Genomic DNA, 20,863 nt, shown 5'->3' on the forward strand with positions numbered 1-20,863 from the left:
TACATTATATTAGGATAAAAATGTCCTTACAAGGCAAAATCACATTAAAAAATGAGTATGTTGGGAGAAATATGCTGTAGAATGCTGATGGGATTTTGTATGTAATAGCAAGCAGATCTGGAAATGTGGTATACTTAAGACAAAATGAGAATCAAAGAGAATTGGAAAATGACAGCATTGTCCATCCTTTGTCATTGATTTCAGTGGGGTCTATGTTCAATTCACTTGTTCTGAATTTGACCCAGGCACAGAGCCGTAACTAGGTGATCTTGCGCCCCTGGCAGAACCGTCCAGATTGCACCCCCTATTTAAAGAAAAATGAATAGGGGAAAAACAGGGCCCCCACATATCATATAAAGACCCTCTATTTAAAACCTTTTCTTATGAGGCAATAGTCAATATTTATCACATATTTTAAAGCCTACACCTCTGGTGGGGGCCTTCCTCACCACCCCCAAGCTATGGCCCTGCCCAGGCATTTCTTTAGGATTAAGATGGCCTCTTCCTGAGACAAATGGGAGAGAGAATTACCGTATTTTTTGCTCTATAAGACTCACTTTTTCCCTCCTAAAAAGTAAGGGGAAATGTGTGTGCATCTTATGGAGCAAATGCAGGCTGCGCAGCTATCCCAGAAGCCAGAACAGCAAGAGGGATCGCTGCTTCTGCTGCGCAGCGATCCCTTTTGCTGTTCTGGCTTCTGGGATTCAGAATATTTTTTTTCTTGTTTTCCTCCTCCAAAAACTAGGTGCGTCTTATGGCCTGGTGTGTCTTATAGAGAAAAAAAAATACGGTAATTTACAGATGGAGTGATGGTGACTGGCAACCCAGTCTGGCTCCAGCATAGTTCCTGATTCTGAAGATATCTCTCCCAATTAATAAAGCCTTGCATTTGTTTATCGGGTTGGGAGAAAACAGAAAAACGCTTTAGCAGTCCTCTTTTCCAGAACAGCCACAAAATGTTCAAGGGACTGGTTGTGAAATGACCTATCTGAACCAGACACACACACACACACACACACACACACACACACACACAGCTTGTTGCCTTTTGAAGAACAGACACATTTTTTGCCTTGAATAGCTGCATGACACAGGCAGAAACCCAACAGGTATGTCAATGCTCATTATTGCATTACCTTACTGGTGATGGAGAAGCTTTACCAGCTAAGTTCCGCCTGTTATGTAGCTGCCACAGTCTTAGATAGCAATTTGTATCATATTGTTTATCCAGTTCCCCATTTTTTGCAGACAATTTAAGTGTGTGTGTGTATGTGTGTGTGTGTTTAAAACTCCCCAGTAAAAAATGGGATGGAATAAATTTATGGCTCAGTACATATGACACCTACACAGACCAGAAGCAGAGGGTTGCCTCGAGCTATGTTTTACTCACCCTGAAATTAATGGATCTAAGTTAGACATGGCCACTAACTTCAGTGGGTCTACTGTGAGCAGGACTAGCATTGGACATGAGTAGAGAAATAAAACTGGCTAAGCATCAGTGCAGGGATACCTTTGATCTGCATGCTGGTTCATGGATCTAGTGCCAATATAAGGAGAAGGTTGCAGAATTAAGGAAAGCAGTCTGGAAAAAGAAGCACGATGCATGTCTGTGCATTGCAAGATCGTGTGTGCAGCCTCCAAAGAGTTTACTTTATGCGGAAGTTTTAACAGGCCTTAGCCCCAGCTTGACCCAAAGCCTCATGTTTGTCAGATTGCTACGCCTGATGATAAGGAAGCAAAGTTGTTTGCTGCGGCTGCACAGGTCACTCTTATGCAAATAATCAGATCAGGTGTGCTTCAATAAAACAATACAGGGCTGTTGGCATGAAATGGAAGGTCCAATGTCAGGTGTTCAATTAACGCAGCCTTCGCCAACCTGGTGCCTTCCAATTAGAAACATAGAATTGTAGAGTTGGACCCTGAGATTCATCTAGTCCACTTAAAAATCTCCAATGAAGAAGAGTCCACCACCCTCCAAAGCAGTCTGTTCCACCAGAACAGCTCTTCACACCAGAAAGTTCTTCCCACAGCCCTTCAGATGCTTTTCGGCACTAGTTCCTGGTAGCCCCAGACAGGGAACTGGAGTGCTCTGATTCCTGCATTTCAGGGGGTTGGACTAGATGACCTTTGGTGATCCCTTCCATCTCTACAGTTCTGTGATTCTAGGTTCCTCTTTCCTGGCTAAGATGGTGCCTGGTGTCAGAATTTTGCCTACACTATTTAACCAACAAAGACAACCACTTAATCGGATAACAATGTGATTTGAAGCACCTTTAAATTGGGCTGTGTTTGAACGGGCTGACTCCTAAGTATGTACATACAGGATGTCAGCTGAAACGTAACAGTCAGTGGCCTCTTCCAGAACAACTATATATTGAGCATTCATCCCACATTGCTTCTACAAAGCTTATGCAGAAGTTAGATGGCATTCAGGTCTGCTCATTCAGATGTTATCCGACAATAAGCATTCATCACAATTTGCTCGCACAACCTGTCATTCCATTAATCATTTGCTCATCTCGAGCTTGTCGGTGCACTTTCTCCTAACAGTTTCCTAACTGCAAAACAAGGAGGTCTGTTTCTTTTCCAAAGAGGCTTTGGCGACAGAGTGCTTTAATCCACTTTGATTGCTGCGTAAACATGAATTTCCCCGGTATGCCTTTTTAAATCCCTTCTGCAAAAATACGGATAGCCTGGGAGAGGCACCCCGAGTTACAACGCCAGATGTAAGCAGGGTCATATATACCTATGCAGAATTTGCAAAAGGTTTTGGATGCTTTCAGGAGAGTTTGCAGGAAAAGGGAAAAAACGGAATCGGATGACCAGGTGAGGCAAGTTGTCTTGGGTTTCTGCTTCAGGGCCTGCTCTCTAATTCCTCAAGGCAGGGACACAGTTGGGGGAGTGAACAGCCCCTCCCCGCCACACTTGGCGTTCCAGGAAGGAGTGCGCGGGCCTTTGCCACACATTTCGCATAGCTTTCGACAGCTCCAATGTCATCACCTAGGCGACCGGGACGCTACTTTGTCAGCGGGTGCAGTTAAATAACTCAGAACCTCAACCCTTTAGGCCTCTCTCTGTCTCTTTGAGGGAAAGCCAAACTTACTGGGGGCTGCGAACAGGTAAGAGGAACACATTCCCCTTCCCCTCCTTCGCTCTGCTCTAGAAGCATTTTTTTTTTCCTTTTAAAAGAAGGTGTGATTTGCACACATTTGATGGTCACAATCAGATCCTGGTGTTGCAGGCTGCGATGTAAGGGAGAGGGGGTAGGATTTGCTTCCCTGGCTAATCCCCCTCTGGCAGGAAAGATAGGTCTGCATTTTTGGATGGGCCATTAGCGCTACAGCAGACACATGACCCGTTGGCAAAAGTTGTGTGTGGATGACTTGGCTCTAGAGAGTGATGCTTGCCGGCGTTTGCGTTCAACTGTTTCTATAATTTCAATAGGAATGGAAGGGTCTGTTCAGTTCTGGTTCTCTGGGGTTCTTATTTCGCCCAGTCTTGAATTCAGTTATCCACGTTTTTGCAGCAATTTGCAGTTAAAAACAACAACTCCTCATCAGCATTTTAGCGCAAATTTCTTCTAAAAAGCATATTTCAGCAAAGCAATTTCCACTAATACATGCATTTACATGCACACTTTACCCCAGTATGCGCCAATTTTTTTGTACACATTACCTGGATGGAAACCTGCATTGCAAAATCAGGACACATGTGAATTTCGGATGGTGGTTGCGTATTGGTTCGCAAATACGTTCGCATGTACGGGTTGTGCAGGCTCACCTTTAAATGTGAACTGAATCGCCCCCAAACATATATGTGTTCTGAATCACAGCCTCAGTCTCCCACTGAAACCATCAACAATTTCCAATACTGAAGTTTGACCAGATTGAGCCAATGCTCTCACGAAGTTTTTGTTTATGTGGCAAATGGTTATTGTTGCAGCACCACCTATGAAAATGCATTACAAAGTTACATAAATAGAGAAGTATTGCTTCAATCTAAAATGGACAATGCAGGTGAGAAACAGTCACAGGAGGGAGGGGTCAAATCACCTACAACCCCTCCCCCCGATTCCACAAATATTATTGAAATGCATTGAAAATTTTCTGAGGTTTTGTCCCCTCGCATGCAGAAGCTTGCCCACCGCAATGTCCTACTGATACGGTATTTTTATTTTTACCTGTGATTTCCCAAGAAAGGCTCAACAACTTTGAGCACCTAAAAAAAGCTCAACAATGGGGGCTGCCCAAAAAGAGTTGTTTTAACTGTAAGAATATAAATACACCCATACTTCGGGTTACAGATGCTTCGGGTTGCACACCACACCGAACCTGGAAGTACTGGAATGGGTTGCTTCCAGGTTTCGGTGCATGCGCATGCGCAGAAGTGCCAAATTGCGACATGCGCGTGCGCAGATGCGGCGCTGTGGGTTGCAAATGCTGTGGGTTGCAAACGTGCCTCCCCCATGGATCACGTTCGCTACCCGAGCGTCCACTGTACCATAAATGCATCTTCAGTAGCTGGTCATGGAGAAAGGCAAACTGCAGCCTTTCCTTGAACAAAAATGGAAGAACAAAATGGAAGTAGGGGGCACAGAGGGTGACAGCACCCAGCAAAACATCACCACATGGATTTTTTTCCCCCTCAGTCAAAACTCACAGAAACTCAGTTCCAGCACCTCTCAGGTGGGCACCATTGCCATTGTAAGAGAACAAGGGGAGGTGTTTGTGGTGATTTCTGACACATCCTTTTCTAGAGAAATAGCACTGGTCACAGGTACACACCCACACACCCACACCCCACCCACGAGCAGGCAATACCCCAATCAAACAGGTCTTCCTCTTCCCCAAACTCCACATTTCACAAGTTAGGAGTACTGTGAGTGGAGGCTGGGCGAACCACATTGGAGACCCCAGGCCTAGTAGTAGGGGCAATCTCATCCTTTATTTGCACACTGTGGCTCCAGTCCAAATCATCTGTCAGGAGAGCTATTCCCAGGATGCAGGCAGGAGGCACCCATGAGGGTCCTGCCTGGGGGGGGGGGAAGGGTTTCTGTTGCCTCAGGCAGCTACTTCACGCCACTTCATGGGTGGGCTGGCCTTGCCTGAGGTCATTATGGGCATGCACACTGGTATCTGTTTACCTGTAAGCACAAACCATTGTTTGTTTGTTTTTTAAATACAAATTTCTCAGTCTACTGATTTGCACAAAACAGCAGCCATCTCTCTCTCTCTCTCTCTCTCTCTCTCTCTCTCTCTCTCTCTCTGTGTGTGTGTGTGTGTGTGTGTGTGTGTGTGTTCCTCCAAGCCAAGAAACCTGAGATCCATGGGTATTTCTCTACATGTGCTCATACACCTTTTGTAATTTACCATGCTTGCACAAAATAGCAATCCAAAACTAAAAATAAGTGATAAGGATTTGGAATGAGGCATATTGAAAAGCATGTACTCAATTATCTGAGGTTCTGCCCTCCCACTCAGAATCCTGTCCCCCGCAATGTCTTACTTTACAGGGCATATTTATCTGTGATTTTGATTTGGCCCATGGGTCAAATCAATGACATGTACTTAGAATTTGGAAGGAGTACTGAATGGATGAACCAAAGACCATACAGTGGTACCTCTGGTTACATACTTAATTTGTTCCGGAGGTCCATTCTTAACCTGAAACTGTTCTTAATCTGAAGCACCACTTTAGCTAATGGGGCCTCCTGCTGCTGCCGCACGATTTCTGTTCTCACCCTGAAGCAAAGTTCTTAACCTGGGGTACTATTTCTGGGTTAGTGGAGTTTGTAACCTGAAGCATATGTAACCTGAAGCGTATGTAACCCGAGGTACCACTGTATTTAAAAGCAGGGGGTTTGTGGGAAAGAAAGAGCGATGGAAGGGCTGTAGCTCAGTGGCAGAGTTTCTGCTTTGCATGCAGAAGGTCATTGGTTCAATTACCAGCATTTTCAGATAGGATTGGGATAGACCCCTGCCTGCATCTCCAGATAGGACTGCCTGAATTTTTGGAGAGCCACTGCCTGTCAGAGCAGACAATAATACTTGGTATGGGGGTAGCTTTCTATTTAAACAACTATTCATTTAGAACTATTCATGATAACTGGAATCTTATTATCGTTGAGAAAGGGGTTGCAGCACAGTGAGAGAGCAGCTTCCTGTGTGTGGCAGCAAGAGTTTGTCTAGAAAGAGCAGGGCTGGTGTCTGGTTTGCAGGGGCCCTGAGCAGTTCTTATCAGAGGGCAGCAGCACTGGGACAACTGAGCAGGCAGTGGAGCACAACAGCAGCAAACAGCCCAGAACTCTGAAAGTGCTGGGCAAGGTGGCTGAAGACTGCCACCTTAATTTCTCGAGAATGCCTCTGAACACGAGAAAAGTCTTGCCAGAGCAAGCCAGTTGCTGGGGAATTGCAAGAGGTGAAAGCGTGGCTGCTCTCTGGTTCTGCAATTGGATTTCCCAGAGGTTGCTGGTTGGCTGTGGTTGAGAACCAGATTCTTATGATAACCTCAGGAGAAAAACCCTATCCAGTTTCCCTACAAGTCACCAAAGTTTCATATATGCAGGTCCACTGTTACTCATCCACTGTGACACCTCTATGAGGAAAGGTTGCAGCCTTTGGGACTTTTTAGTTTGGAGAATGGAGAAAACTTGTCCTCTCTCTCTCTTGTAATGTTAGAACTCATGGACATCCCATGAAGCTGCAAGGCTCAGCACAGATAAAAGGAAGTGCTTTTTTATGCAACACACTTTTCAACTTTGGAACTCCCTCCCACAGGAGACAGTAATGGCCACCAGTTAGGATGGCTTTAAAAGAGCACTGGACAAAATCAAGGAAGAGAAGACTGGTGACTGGGAGCAGACACCAGGACCATATAACACCAGTTCTAAAGGATCTTTATTGGCTCCCAGTGCATTTCTGAGCACAATTCGAAGTGTTGGTGCTGACCTTTAAAGCCCTAAATGACCTCAGCCCTGTATACCTGAAGGAGCATCTCTTCCCCCATTGTTCAACCAGACACTGAGGTCCTCCTCTGAGGGTCTCCTGCTGATTCCCTCCCTGAGAGAAGTGAGGTTACAGGGAACCAGGCAGAGGGCCTTTTCGGTGGTGGCACCCTCCCTGTGGAACACCCTCCCATCAGATGTCAAGACCACCACCCACCTGACTTTTAGAAGACATCTGAAGGCTGAAGGCAGCCCTGTATTAGGAAGTTCTTAATGTTTGATGTTTTAGTATGTTCTGAAATATGCTGTGAGCTGCCCAGAGTGGCTGGGGAAACCCAGCCAGATGGGCAGGGTATAAATAAAATCATCATCATCAATAACCATGACAGTTATGTTCTGCCTCCATGTTCAGAGCCAGTAATGCTTCTGAATACCAGTAGCTGGAAACCAAAGGAGGGGAGAGCGCTCTTGCACTCGTATCCTGCTTGCAGGTTTCCCACAGGCATCTGTGTGGCCACTGTGGGAACAGGATGCTGGAGTAGGCAGGCCATGGGCCTAATCCAGCAGGCTCTTCTTATGTTTGTTTTCTAAACTAAAAATCCCCATACACCACAACTTTTTCTTGCAGGTGTGTTGCTCCAGCCCTTTGGTCACTTTCAGGGTCCAGAAGCATTCTGGAAACTTCAGATGGTGGCTGCAGCTGCCTCACCAAATGCTTATTTATAGAGGGTCCCAAGGAGGCTGATGTCACCAGCATGGCTGTCCATGTCAAGGCTACCACCAGCAGTCAGCCAGGCTGATCCCTTGCCAAGGGCCCAGGACTTGGCCCAACTTATGGCCTGTTACTGGCTTTTCCCCCTTGACCTTACCTTGCCACGTCTGGGCTCAGAGAAATTGCTAAGTGGGACCTTCACAGAGCCTGGCTTTCTGGGAGAGGTGGCCAGTCACTGTCTGCCCTTCCCCATAGGATTCAGAATCCACCTAAAACCTGCTGGAAGTGCAAGGAAAAAGATGGCGATTTCTATCACATGTGGTGGTCTTGCAATAAAATAAAAGAGTTTTGGGATGTGGTTTACAACGAGTTAAAAAAGATGTTTAAGTATAGTTTTCCCAAAAAGCCGGAAGAATTTTTGCTAGGTTTGGTGGGAGAAGGGATTAAAAAGATAGATCAAAGATTATATTTATATGCAACAACTGCAGCCAGAGTTCTGATAGCTCTAAAGTGGAAGCAACAGGAGATGCCGACGATAAGAGAATGGCAGATAAAGTTGGTTGAGTATGCTGAGATGGCTAAATTGACACACAGAATTCGCAATCAGAAGGAGACAAAGTACCAAAAAGAATGGAGTAAATTTATGGTTTATATGAGAATTATACAAATATGAAAACGTTGGCAGGATTGAAATAATTCTCATGTCATGGCATAATTTATAATTAAAGAATCTGTAAACTACAGAATGGAATAGGAAAACTGGTGGAAGGGAAGGACGGAAGCTAATGGATCTATGAAACACAAAGTAGGATACATGTAACAAGATGTGATGTTTTGGTGGTGGGTGGTGGGGGTTGGTTGGTGATTGTAAATTTCAATAAAAATCATATTAAAAAAAAAGAATCCACCTGAAGAAGGGGAACATCACCCAGGCGCATGGCGATTAGGAACAAAAAGCAAGGGGACAAAAGAGATATTTATTAATCCAAAGTGGTAGTAGCTCTAAATGTTGTATCTTTCCCCAAATTTCAACAAAGAAGAACCACTAGAACTTGAAATGTGGTGGATTAATACCTTCCTGGCTCCCCCCCCCCCTTTGCTCCTACTTCCAGTTCATTTGGGGTTTTCCATTTTTGTTGCATCATGGCAATTATGGCTTCTCTTAACAGTTTTGCTCAATAAGTTGTTCAGTAGATGTAAGAGTCCTCAGAAATGGATAACAGGGAAGGGGCACAGATTAGGGGGAAAGCATCTATTTTGCATGTAGAACCTGCTTTCCCAGGAATCTGTTTCCCCAGGTTTGAATGCCTGACATCTCCAGGTAGAGCTGGGAACATTCACTGTCTGAAACCCAGAAGAGCTGCTGTCTGTTAGTGTAGGAGGTGATACTGAGCTAGATGGACCAATAGGACCATGGCAGCACAAGGCAGCTTTCTTGTTTCTTGCAGAAGGGCCATACCACCTGCTTTGCATGCAAGAAGGTCCCAGGTTCAATCTCCAGCACCCCCAGGTAGGACTGGGAGAGACTCCCTGCTGCTGCCAGTCAGTGTAGACAGTACAGAGCTCGATGGACCAATGCTTCTGACTCGCTTTAAGGCAGCTTGCTATGTTCCTAACAAGGTTTAGAAAACACAACTGATAGGTCAAGAGCCACAAGCTTAAGAAACCCAGAAAACAACCAGCAGCCCCTCTGGGGTAGGAGCCAGAGTGAACTAGCTGCCCACCCCAATCCATTGAGATGAGATGGGGATACTTGCATATGCCTGCATTGCAGGGTGTTGGACTAGATGACCCTTGGGGTCCCGCCAATTCTGCAATTCTATGATTCTAAATAAATAGGCAATTAATTATAGGCCTGATGCCTTTTTTTTTTTTTAAGAATGCCAAAAGCTGTTTACCTTTGACAGCCAAATAAGAGGCTGAAATGGGGAGGGCAAAGCTTTCCTAGCAAAGACATGATGGTGTGAGGGGGAGACTCTATACCTGCTGAATTTCTACCTATGACCCCAATGTGGAAAGCGAAAAGAGCATCTATCCATAAAGCTAGTGGCAGGGCTAATTAATTATGTTTTATTTTTATATAGAGGAACACCAGGGCCTCCAACCTCACTGGTGTGCAGGTTGCTTCCTTCCTTAATCCCTTGGCTGGTCCCCTGGTTCCAAGAGCTTGGGGATCTAGCACTCATCTCCTCTGCGGCCTTCTGCTTGGAAACAAAAGCCCTGTAGAACTCATTACATTGAATTGTTGCCATTTCAGCTCTAGGCAGAACTGGAACCTGGCCTCAGATGTAGTAGCAAAGCATTGTAGCGCAGTCTGGGGCAGAGGGAGGCGGCAAGCCAGATTGTTATTCTCCCCACCCCTGCATGCAAACCAAATTTGACAGCTGAGTGGTGTATCACAGTGACCCTTTTTGCCTACATGGTTTAACACCAAACCATGTAGGCAAATGCACTCCACAGGATTCAGCAATCAGCTTATTGGGGAGGAGGTCTTGCAAAGGATTTTACAGGTGCCAATCAGTTGATTGGTGGTGCTTGTCCTACCAGTTTTGGCTCAACCAGGACTTTTACCTGTACATAGGAAGAGAGAAAGCTGCAGAGCCAGTCCATCTAGTTCAGCATTGTCTACACTGTCTGGCAGTGGGACATTCCTAGCCCTGAGATGCTCTGCCACTGAACTATGGCTCCTCCCCTGCACGATACCTAACTTCTTCTATGACATATCAGGTGTTGGGCAGATGGCTGTGGCTTGGCTGAAATGGCCTTGAGAGCCAAATGCCGAGGCTTGGTAGACCTAATCTGGTTTGAAGGCTGGAAATTTCCCAACCTCGATCTAGCTTCACAGTCAAACATCTATGGCTGTTCAAAATCCCCTTATAATTATCTGCACTTCTATTTTATTTTATTTTTAAGGAACTTTGTGTTTTAACATGGTATGCCACCTTATTTTATGACGCAGCAGTATATGAACACTTCTTTAAATAACAAACCTCAGAGCTTGCTAAGCTGATTTCCTACTCCCTTTCTCCCCTTTAGGGCCATCTATCCTTCATCAGAGACCCCTGCTGTGAAGATGTCTGAGTCTTCCCCAGCAGACGAAGGCACCACATTCGAGCACCTTTGGAGCACCCTGTAAGTATCATCTGTATGCCACCGTCTAGGTGAACGAAGCTTTGCATTGATGAGTCCCTGCCTCAAAGAGCTTACAGTAATGTCTTTGTTGCCCAGACTTTCCATGCACAATTTTGGCTAATTTTCTCTCCCACTGCAGGCAAGCAGGAGACCCCACATGTATTGTTTGTTGATGCTATGGCTGGATTTAGGAACTTCACCTAGCTGATGCAGATAGTAGAAAGGCTTATCCCCCCCCCCCCATTGTCAAGCAGGTAACATCAACCTGCACAGACACCAGCATTACAGTAACCTGTGCTTTTGGCCAGGACCCCACAGAGGAGCTGGCATGACTCTGTAACAGGACAGGCGTTCAGGACCCTGGCCAGCTCCTTGAAGCACAGATACCACCAGCTAAGGATGCAGCTGCAGCAAAGGTGCAGAGCCACCTGGGGGGTTTAAATAATATTGCAGCCATCTAGCTCCACCCTCTCTGGGGGGAACTGCTGCACTTAAAGAGGTCATGCCCTATTTAGGCCAGAGGTTGCCAACCTTTCTGAGGGCCATGGGCCCATCTGCAAATAGTAGAAACTGTTGAGGGCAACAGGTGCTCAGATTCTGTTCAACTGGCTGCAGCAAAGTGCTGCCTTCAAGTCTAATTTTAGCAGAAGGAAAGGAACTGTGGGCTCTTACGGAGACAACTCCTATCTGAAGCATTAGCACCAGCAGGGCTGGGGAACCACCATTGCTGCTCCAGGCTGCAGAGTGGTAATAGCAAAGTGCCCTCCCTCCACTGTGGACAGTTCCAAAGGGGACTTGTCCTCAGAGTCAGAGCCCTGTCCAGTGGGAGTTGACAGTGCAGGGTTTGTGTTTTCAGGGCTCTTACGAAGCCTGGCTCTGTCTGAACAGTTTCCCCCATCATCTCTTCACCAATATATCAGCCTTCACCAATCTGGAGTGCTCTAGACTGGTGGAGGTTGATCTATGCCGTCAGGATTCTGCAACCATAATGAATGGCTTTCTAATCATCAACATCAACATCAACATCAACATCCATGGAGTAATTTACAACTTCAATAACAGCCATGCAACAACCAACATGCATGCATTTGTATTCCAGATGAAATTAGTTTGCAGAGATGCACAGTTTTGAAAGGCAATTTTAAAATGCATGAATTCAAAATGATGTATATCACAGGGACATAGGAAGCAGCCTTCTTCGGAGTCAGGCTATTGGTCTTACAAGCTTAATATTGTCTGAACTGCCTATATGGACCGGCATCAGCTCTCCAGAGTTGCAGGCAGGGATCTATCTCCCAGCCCTACCTAGAGATTCCAGGGATTGGATCTTCTGCAGGCAAAGAGCACCACATAATGCCTGCTCTATGCTTGCAAGGAATCAGTCCTTCAGTGTGGCCTTTGGAACACACTGCCCATTGATATTAAGTAAGTGCCTTCATTGTACTGTTTTCTGTGCCCCAGACATGCTATTAATTTTGCAAATTTATTTCATTATGTATATATTTAAACTGCTGGCTGTATTTTGCAAAAAGCAGCCCAGCTAACACCTGATTTTATTGGTAATATTAACGAGTGCCTTATATTGCATGCCTGCCATGTACCAAGCAATCCTAAGTTTTGCCAGACGACCCCCCCCCCACCAGCAGGCAGGATGTGGGACTTACTGACTGAGCTAAGGGTGGGGGATTTACTCTAGTGTAGCTCCAAATCAGTTGTGAAAAAGCAAGATCCTCTAAACTCATACTGTCTCATCCCAGGGAATCTTGAATTTTGATTGCACCATTGAAGATTTTGGGGATTAAGCTGGTATATATACCTTGCTAAATATGAATGAATGAATGAATGAGTAGAAGTGCAAGGTGAGGCTGCATTCAGTGGACACCAGACCAGATGCACTGAAGCCTTCTTGTTTCCTTTCCACCAGGGAACCTGACAGCACTTATTTTGACCTTCCCCAGTCGGGGCATGCAGGGAGCAGTGAAGCTTCTAACCGCACAGAGGTCACCATGGATGTCTTCCAGATGAGAAGCATGAATGACTCCGTAATGGTAAGAGATGGCAAGAAAGTGGAAGGCTTTGTTGACTCAGTTGAGGCTGTAGAGGAATGACATGGTGATGGGTTGGTTCAAGGGACACGTCAGACTTCAAGCACTGGTGTCTGGACTGGTAGGGCAGAAGGTAGGGAGATGAACAGTAGGTGGCGCCAGAGCCAAGGGTAGCCAGGGCCAACTGATCCCAGTTTTGTCTCCATCTTCCTCTCTACTGAGTTCTGTATGAGGCAACACTGAGACTAAGGAAGTGGAAACTGATAGGCAGTGCCACCTCCTGGACTGTAAGTAAGAAGGCAATACAGCTGGAAACTAGCGGAGTTCATAGGGCCCCTTTGGCCCTAATGGAACAGCCTCCTTCTGCTACTACTACTACTACTACACACACACACACACACACACACAGAGAGAGAGAGAGAGAGAGAGAGAGAGAGATTTCCCACTCCTAGTCTGAAATGGTACTCTCTGTCCTATCATTTCAAAACTCTAACAACTTGTCCTGCAGAGATTAGGCCTCAGGAAGCATTTGCACCAGCTAAATTCTCCAGCAAAGGAGGAGGTGAGCTTTTCCAAAGTTGCCCCAATCCAGTAGATTGCTGCTTTAACACTACATCCTTTGATGAAAATTTTGAATTTTGTGTGATGTGATTTCCTCACAATAAACCTTATTTTTGTTAATCACACTCTTAAACTACCTATGAGATATATATATATATATATATATAGAGAGAGAGAGAGAGAGAGAGAGAGAGAGAGAGAGAGTGAAGGAAACAATTTGGGGGACCAGTTTTGTCATCATGGCATCACAGCAGGGGAGCAAAAGAGCAGCCAGTTCTTCTTCTTCTTCTTCTTCTTCTTCTTCTTCTTCTTCTTCTTCTTCTTCTTCTCCTTCTCCTTCTCCTTCTCCTTCTCCTCCTCCTCCTCCTCCTCCCCCCTTTGGTGGTCCACATCCATCCCATGACCCCCTCCAGACACTGGTTCGCTGTCTGTACTCTCTCTCCTGATCCAGATAACACAGAGAGAGATAGATATTGATGATGCTTTGCTTCAGATCTCTTGAGGACTGGTCCCAATGGATCTGTGAGGTTGTTAAATAGAATGGGAGAGAAGGTTCAACTTTATGGGGAGGTGGTGCTCACAGATCAGTTCCCATGAGGCTGAGCCATGAGGTTTCCCAATGCTATTCTCTGAAACGCCCTTGGAGGTCTTGTCTACTCTAACTGATCCTTTTACTGGAGATTCTAGGGCTTGACCTAAGACCTTCTGGATACAAAGCGGATGCTCTACCATTGAGCTATGCTCCATCTTCCAGAGTTGCTTTTGCTTAAATCAGACCATTGGGCCACCTTTTGTCTCCTCTAATTGGCAGCAGCTCTCCAGAATCACAGGCAGATGTCTTTCCCATCAGATAGTGAACTCAAGCCCCTTGACTTTACCCACACAACAGCCTTGTGAAGTAGGTCAGGCCGGGAGACTGATCCAAGGTCCTCCAGTAAACTTCACAAGTGAGCAGAGATTTGAACCTGCCCCCCTGACACACTCTCTCTTTTTTTATAATAATTTTTATTAAATTTTCAATACAATTGTACAAATATCACCATATCAAACAGTTTTCACAAATTTCGTCTTTTGGACTTCCTTCAGCTTCTCTGCCAATCATCCGTATTTAAATTTTTTGTTATGCATTCCCTAAATTTAATATTGCCTTTTAATATACCCTTCCTATCTTATTTTCTTTTTTACAATACTCCTCAAACTTTCACAGAGCTTCTTTAAATCCCACTAGCGTTGTTTGTTCATCACATATACTTTTCAGATATTCTGTAAATTTTCCCCAGTCCTTTATGAACTTGTGGTCTCATTGATATCTGATCTTCCCAGTTAGTTTGTCCAGTTCTGCATAATCCATGAGTTTCATTCTCCATTCTTCAGCAGCCTTGTGAAGTAGGTCAGGCTGGGAGACTGATCCAAGGTCCTCCAGTAAACTTCACAAGTGAGCAGAGATTTGAACCTGCGTCCCCCCCCCCCGACACTCTCAGTACACTAGCAGTGTGCTGAAATGTGTCCTCCGATTTCTCAAAAGCTTGCATTCCTCGCAAATGAAGCTTCAGATTTTCTGCCTCATTCTCAAGGCATATTAGAATTTCTGTAGGATTTCTCTCAATGCAAGGGTTGGAGCTCACTTTATTGCTGCAAGGGGGTCACAGGTGGTTGATGTTACTTTCTTCCCCGGTAAACATTTCTCCAGGGCTCTGCAGCCTCCTGCCCAGTTCCCCCCTGCTTCCGATTTGAGAAAGAGCTATGGGATGAGTCACTCACAATGGCTTTCCCTGGGCTTTGATTGGAACGTGGGCACCCAGGAAGGCTGCAGACCACTGATGAGATGATGTGTTGAATAAAAGCAAGGACATTCACAGACCACCCCCTTGGCCCCATCAAAAGGTATGCACGGCAAACAAACAAGCAAACAAACAACCCGAGAATTTCGCTGAAATTTTCATCTCCCTTTTCAAATTTTACAAATGCAATTTCCTTTCATGTTATTGGATGGGAAAATTGGGGGGGGGGGGAGATGCAGGAGAAGATTTTGGCACAGCACTCCTTTACATGCTGGATCAAATCAGGGACCCTCTGCATTCAAAAAGGAGTGATTTACCATGGAGTTGTGTGCCATCCTCTTCACACATCCTCTGGTAACTTTCCATGGATCCCTCAAGGCTTCTCTCTGGGAGACAGTGGTGGAGGCTACGCCATTAGGGCCAATGTGGCACACTGCCCCACCAATATCAGTGCGCCCTTTGCCTGCCACGTTGCTTACACCCAGCCAAGGGAGTAGCACTGCCCGCCGCTTCCTTTTCCTTCGTCTCTCTGTTACCCTTGTAGAACTTCAGCAAGGAGGAGTGGAAGGGACCAACCCAGAATCAGCTGGCTCTGCCTGTCATAATACTGGCTGTCAGCATCGCCCCTGAGCCAGTGCCACCAACTGGACTCATCCACTTCAGCCCCAACTGGGCTAGGCGAGCTGGGTAGCACTTCCAGAGACCACCTTCTGCACAGGAACAGGTCAAAGTGCTGTGGACTCACAGCTTAGAGTTGTGAGCACCGGATTCACTTCCACAAGAAGACAGTCGTCGCACAGCAGAGTCTAGCAGAGCATAAACGACTTGGAGAGCAGCTCTGTAGAATATCTTCTTTATTCTATCTACAACTATAATACAACTATATACAGAGCTAAATGAGGTCTAAGCATAAATGAATGCTGAACTGCACTGAGTGTCTGCAGCTGCTCTTAGCAGCAACCTTATCTATACACATAATCTCTAACACTCAGTCTCTCTCTCTCCGACACACTGACTGACTGACTGATGTTAGGCTGGAGCAGAATAAGTAGAGAGCAGAACACCGCCCCTTCTCTCTGGAAAATCACCAGACTCATCAGCAGATTCTTGGATATGGGAGGGGTGAAATCTCCTCACTGGCGCCACCTACTGCTGGGCTCCTGCCTCCTGCCCCACTAGCCCCAGCGGGCACCAGTTGCCAGAGTTTCAAACCCAAAGCTGAAGCCATTGCATCTAGTTTCTCTTAGTTGCTTCCCTCTCCTTCCCCTCCCCATTCTCTTATCATGGTTGGGCCCATGGCTGCTGGGGTGAAGGAGGATATGAAGCAAGAGTCCCAAGAGGGAAGACCAGCTTCCTTCCTTCCTTCCTTCCTTCCTTCCTTCCTTCCTTCCTTCCTTCCTTCCTTCCTTCCTTCCTCCCTCCCTCCCTCCCTCCCTCCCTCCCTCCCTCCCTCCTCCTTTTTTTTCTTTTTTAGGTCATAGACCTCAGCTGAACAGCCAAACATCTCTCAGGTGTAGGAATGTGAATCATAGAATTGTAAACTTGGAAGGGACCCTGAGGATCATCTGCTTCAACCCCCTGCAAAGCAGGAATATGCAGCCAGGGATTGAACCTGCAACCTTGGTGTTTATCAGCACCATGCTCTAACCAACTGTGCTATCCAGGTTTAAAGCTTCTGTTGCTTGACTGGACAAGCGGAAGGCAAACATTCTTGCAGTAGGTGGAGCACGTCAACAGCACAAAAGCAGAGGCTCTAATTCGTGCTGGTATAGAGTTATGCCGCAAGGAACCATGAAAATGTTTTCCTGCAGTGATACTGATGCTGCAGTTCTAGGAATACAGGAAGGAGCCTTATACTGACTCAGACCGTTGGTCCACCTGGCTCAGTACTGTCTGCACAGAAGCTTCATCCACACTTCTGCTTGTTCCATGCCTAGGAAGCAGGGTCTGACCAGATTCCTGCTTGCCTCATGCTTTTTACGCATGAGTCTGAGTGGTTGTGCCTTTGCCCCAGAAAACCTACTCTTTGGCCCTAAATTGGAGCAAAACTGCATTCTGCAGGGAACCCGGTTGCTGTTTGTTCTGACTAGGCACTAAACCGCAGGTTTTCCCTGGAGAAAGCAGGGGACAAACAGAGGAGATGATAAACCCCGAGTCGCAAGTTTTCAGGCAGGGCTTTCTCACCAGCCCTACCTATAGATGCTGTGGACTAGACCTTCCACACAAAATGCAGGTGCTCTAGTGCTGAGCTACAAACGTTCCCTGAAGACACAGGTGAGTCAGACCATCAGTCCATTTCACTATTGCCTACACTGGCTGGCAACAACTCTTCAGGGTTTCATACAGGATCTCTCCCAGCTCTGCCTGGAGGTGCTGGGGATTGGATCCAGAACCTTTTGCATGCAAAGCAGATGTTCTACCACTTAGTTATGGCCCTACCCCCTATGCACACTTGCTTAGGGGGTCAGCCCCTCTGAACTCATTGCTGAGTAGACATGCCTAGGTGGAGTAGCATTGTCTACAGAGACTGGCAGGAGTTCTCCAGGGATTCAGTTAGAGGTCTTTCTATTGGGGTCCTATTACCTACTGAAGCCCTTTCATATGCATATTGAGCAGTGTTTGTCTACTGAAGCTTGGTTAAAGAATAGACTTTGTCTGTTGAAACACCAAGAGAGATGCAAGAGAATAATAAAGTTGTTTGTTGTAGGAAATACACCACAAGGATTTTAGGAAATATATAGCAGCTGGAAAGGTTTCTAGTTCTAGTCTAACTAGCCCAGAGAAGAACAAGGCAGCCATGCTTGCTCCTTCGATCTCTCAGAGGCTAGTTCAAAGAGGACCTGTCATCTTGAGGTCTAAGAAAGAAGTAGGAGGAGGAGGAGGAGGAAGTTGTAAACACGGCACCTAAGATTTATCAGCCTAAACAGACAGAAGACAGAGAAAGAAGCTGATAGGTTAAATGCGCAGGGATCATCTGTGGATATGGATGCCCTTCACTCTATCTGTCTTAACCCCTAGCAGAGTTGCACCCAAGCTTCCAACAGTTTCATCACCTAGCTGAAGACCCTGGGAATTGAACCTGGGGCCAGCTGGTTGTGGGAAAAGGGGCAAGACACTCTAACAAGAGATCTGAACTGATAGTTTCAGAGGGGTTTTGAAAGTTGGGTGCATGCAGCCCCAGAGGCAGTGGAGACTGGTCCATTAGAGCAAATGGGGCACTGCCCCACCAACCTTGATTCCTCTGGATGTGCTTGGATAGCTCAGTTGGCTAGAGTATGGTGCTGATAATGCCAAGGCTGCAGGTTCGATCCCCGTATGGGACAACTGCATATTTCTGCATTGCAGGGGGTTGCACTAGATGATCTGCAGAGTGCCTTCCAACTCTAATATTCTATGTCCACCTGCTTTCTTACTTACCACTTGCCTACAGGGTGGCCCCAGCTGTCTTTTCATACTCCTTTGTCTCAGTCCTTGCCCTTATAGAATTTAGCAGATATGAAGAGTAGGATGGGGAGTAAAACTAGAATCAGTTGGCTCTGTCATTGCTTCTGGTGCCACCTGCAGTTGATTTCCCTGCTTTCTGCCCTATCAGTCCCACTAGGCATCAGCTACCATTGCCTAGGGCAGGGATAGCCAATGCGGTGCTCTCTGTGCTGTTGGACTACAGTTCCCATCGGCCCCAATGACAAATGATTTGGGATGATGGGAGTTGGAAGCCAACATCTGGAAAGCACAACACGGCCAGGGCCACAGGTTTCCCAGCCCTCTTGGAAGCAAGGATCCTCTGTAATATTTTATTGCAGGATCTGCTTGTGGAGTGCTAATATGCCAAGCCGTGTCAATAATATCTGAGCTGAATCACTGTAACCCCACAATAACAGCCCCTTACGCAGGAGCCCAGAGGATGTGGTTGCATCCAGGTGAGTCCTGCTCAGAGAAGACCCGCTGAAATCACTGGACCTAAGTTAGTCATGTTGAGGACCTTCAGTGGGTAAACTCTGAGTAGGATCCAATCCGTGGTTTACAGAAGAACTGATCTTGCCCAAAGTTGTAAAGTTCTGCACCAGGATCTATATCTGGGTTTCTCAAACTTCAGTCTCGAGCCGTTTTTGGAATACAATTCCCTTCATCCCTGACTAGCTCTTGCTAGCTAGGGACGATGGGAGTTGTAGTCCAAAAACAGCTGGAGACCCAATTTTGGGAAACCCTGGTCTAAAGCCTAAGATACTGTGGGCAACAGGGCAGTGTTTAGGTCACTTGACCCAACACAAACCATGTCATGTACCCTACTTTATAGAGGACAGCCTCTCTGTTGAGAGACCTGGGAGATGCTCAGCCACAGTTTCCACCTGGACAGTAGCTCAACCTGACCAAGCATGGTCATCCTCACTATGCTGAGAAGTTCCAATTAAATTCTTCCAATTAAATTGCTGTATTTATCTCTAAATCTGCCCCTGCACATATAAATCAGCATTATGCAAATGTGATGTAGATATCTGTCCTCTTTTGCCCTCTTTTCTGGAGAAGTGAGAGTGGTCGTTTTCGCTGCCCCTCAGACTCTTTCAAGTCTGCTGGGAAAATGGAGCTCCGTTGCTCAAAGGGATGGGGGATGAATGCAAGAGGGATGGACAGGAGGCAGTGAATGATAAAAGGAGGCTTCATTCCAATATCTCCAACGGTCCTGAGAGTGTGAATGTGGAGCCAGATGAGCCTGCTGGTTGATATGCATGCACTTGTTAGAATGTGAAGTTCTTTTCCTATGGTTGGTAATTACTGGGCTAAGTTCAAAGTGCTGGTTTTGGTGTACAAAGCTCTCTATGCAGCATGGGACCAGGACACCTGGAAGATCATCTCACCCCTTATATACCCAGTCGATCACTGCGCCCTGCAGGTGAGGGCCTCCTGCAAATGCCATCTTACCAGGAGGTCCTTTGCTCACAACATAAAAACAGGGCTTTCAGTGTGGTGGCTCCTGCCCTCTGGAATGCCCTCTCCTTGAATATTCAACAGCTGCTGTCTCTGTCGTATTTTCAGTGCCTACCCTCCTCCTTTCCCAACAAGCCTTTTAAGTTGAGATCTCTCCCAGTCTGCATCTGTATTAGAATTGTTTTCAAGATGGTCTTTATCGTTTTATCACTTGTTGCTTGCTTGCCCTGGGCTCCTTTGAGAAGGAAGCGCAGGACAGAAACAATTCCTTTGGAAGGAGAGGCGACTTGGCGTCCTGCTTTTGGCAGGCAAAAGCTCCTAGGTTTGGTTCTTGATAGAACTGGAAATGGGCCCTGTCAGAAAGGGTGGAGAGTCACTGTGGTTCAGCATAGGCCAGGGGTTAGGAACCTCAGGCCCAGAGCTGAATGTGGTCCTCCAAACCTCACTTTTGGGCCCTTGGAACTCTTCCCAAGCCACAACTCTCAACTATATCCAGAGGCCCTGGGGAACAAGGTGGACACTGAAGAATCACCATGCTGTCAGGGTTGGTTCTTGCTCAGATCTGGAACCAGGGGTCTCATTGGAGGAAGAGCAGGGGGAGCACAGCCTCTCAAGTGCTTCTGCCCAGCTGGACCATTCCTCTAGCTTGCCTGGTGAAGGACAGAGATGAGTGTCTGCAAGTGTGAGTAGAAACCAATCTACTGCACAAAGCTGAAGCTTACATTTATTGCTCCACCTGCTCTTGCCTCTCGTACCACCCACC

General features: G+C 46.4%; 2 protein-coding genes across 3 annotated transcripts in view; both read left to right on the forward strand.

The window, feature by feature from the left end:
* Positions 1 to 20,863, forward strand: part of MRPS16 (mitochondrial ribosomal protein S16) — a 234,204-nt gene that overhangs the window by 109,776 nt on the left and 103,565 nt on the right. The gene's annotated exons all lie outside the window — the stretch shown is intronic.
* Positions 3,024 to 20,863, forward strand: part of TP73 (tumor protein p73) — an 81,160-nt gene continuing 63,320 nt past the window's right edge. The window contains exons 1-3 of one of the 2 annotated variants that reach the window (XM_083752642.1): positions 3,024 to 3,119; positions 10,692 to 10,787; positions 12,712 to 12,835. In XM_083752642.1, coding sequence (XP_083608768.1) covers positions 10,729 to 10,787; positions 12,712 to 12,835 — 183 coding nt within the window. In that variant the 5' untranslated portion in view covers positions 3,024 to 3,119; positions 10,692 to 10,728. Of the gene's footprint in view, positions 3,120 to 10,691; positions 10,788 to 12,711; positions 12,836 to 20,863 lie in introns of those variants that run through there. The other variant, XM_083752644.1, reaches the window with a different exon arrangement.

This window comes from Podarcis gaigeae (assembly GCF_964106915.1).
Source record: "Podarcis gaigeae genome assembly, chromosome: 8".
Lineage (NCBI taxonomy): Eukaryota > Metazoa > Chordata > Lepidosauria > Squamata > Lacertidae > Podarcis > Podarcis gaigeae.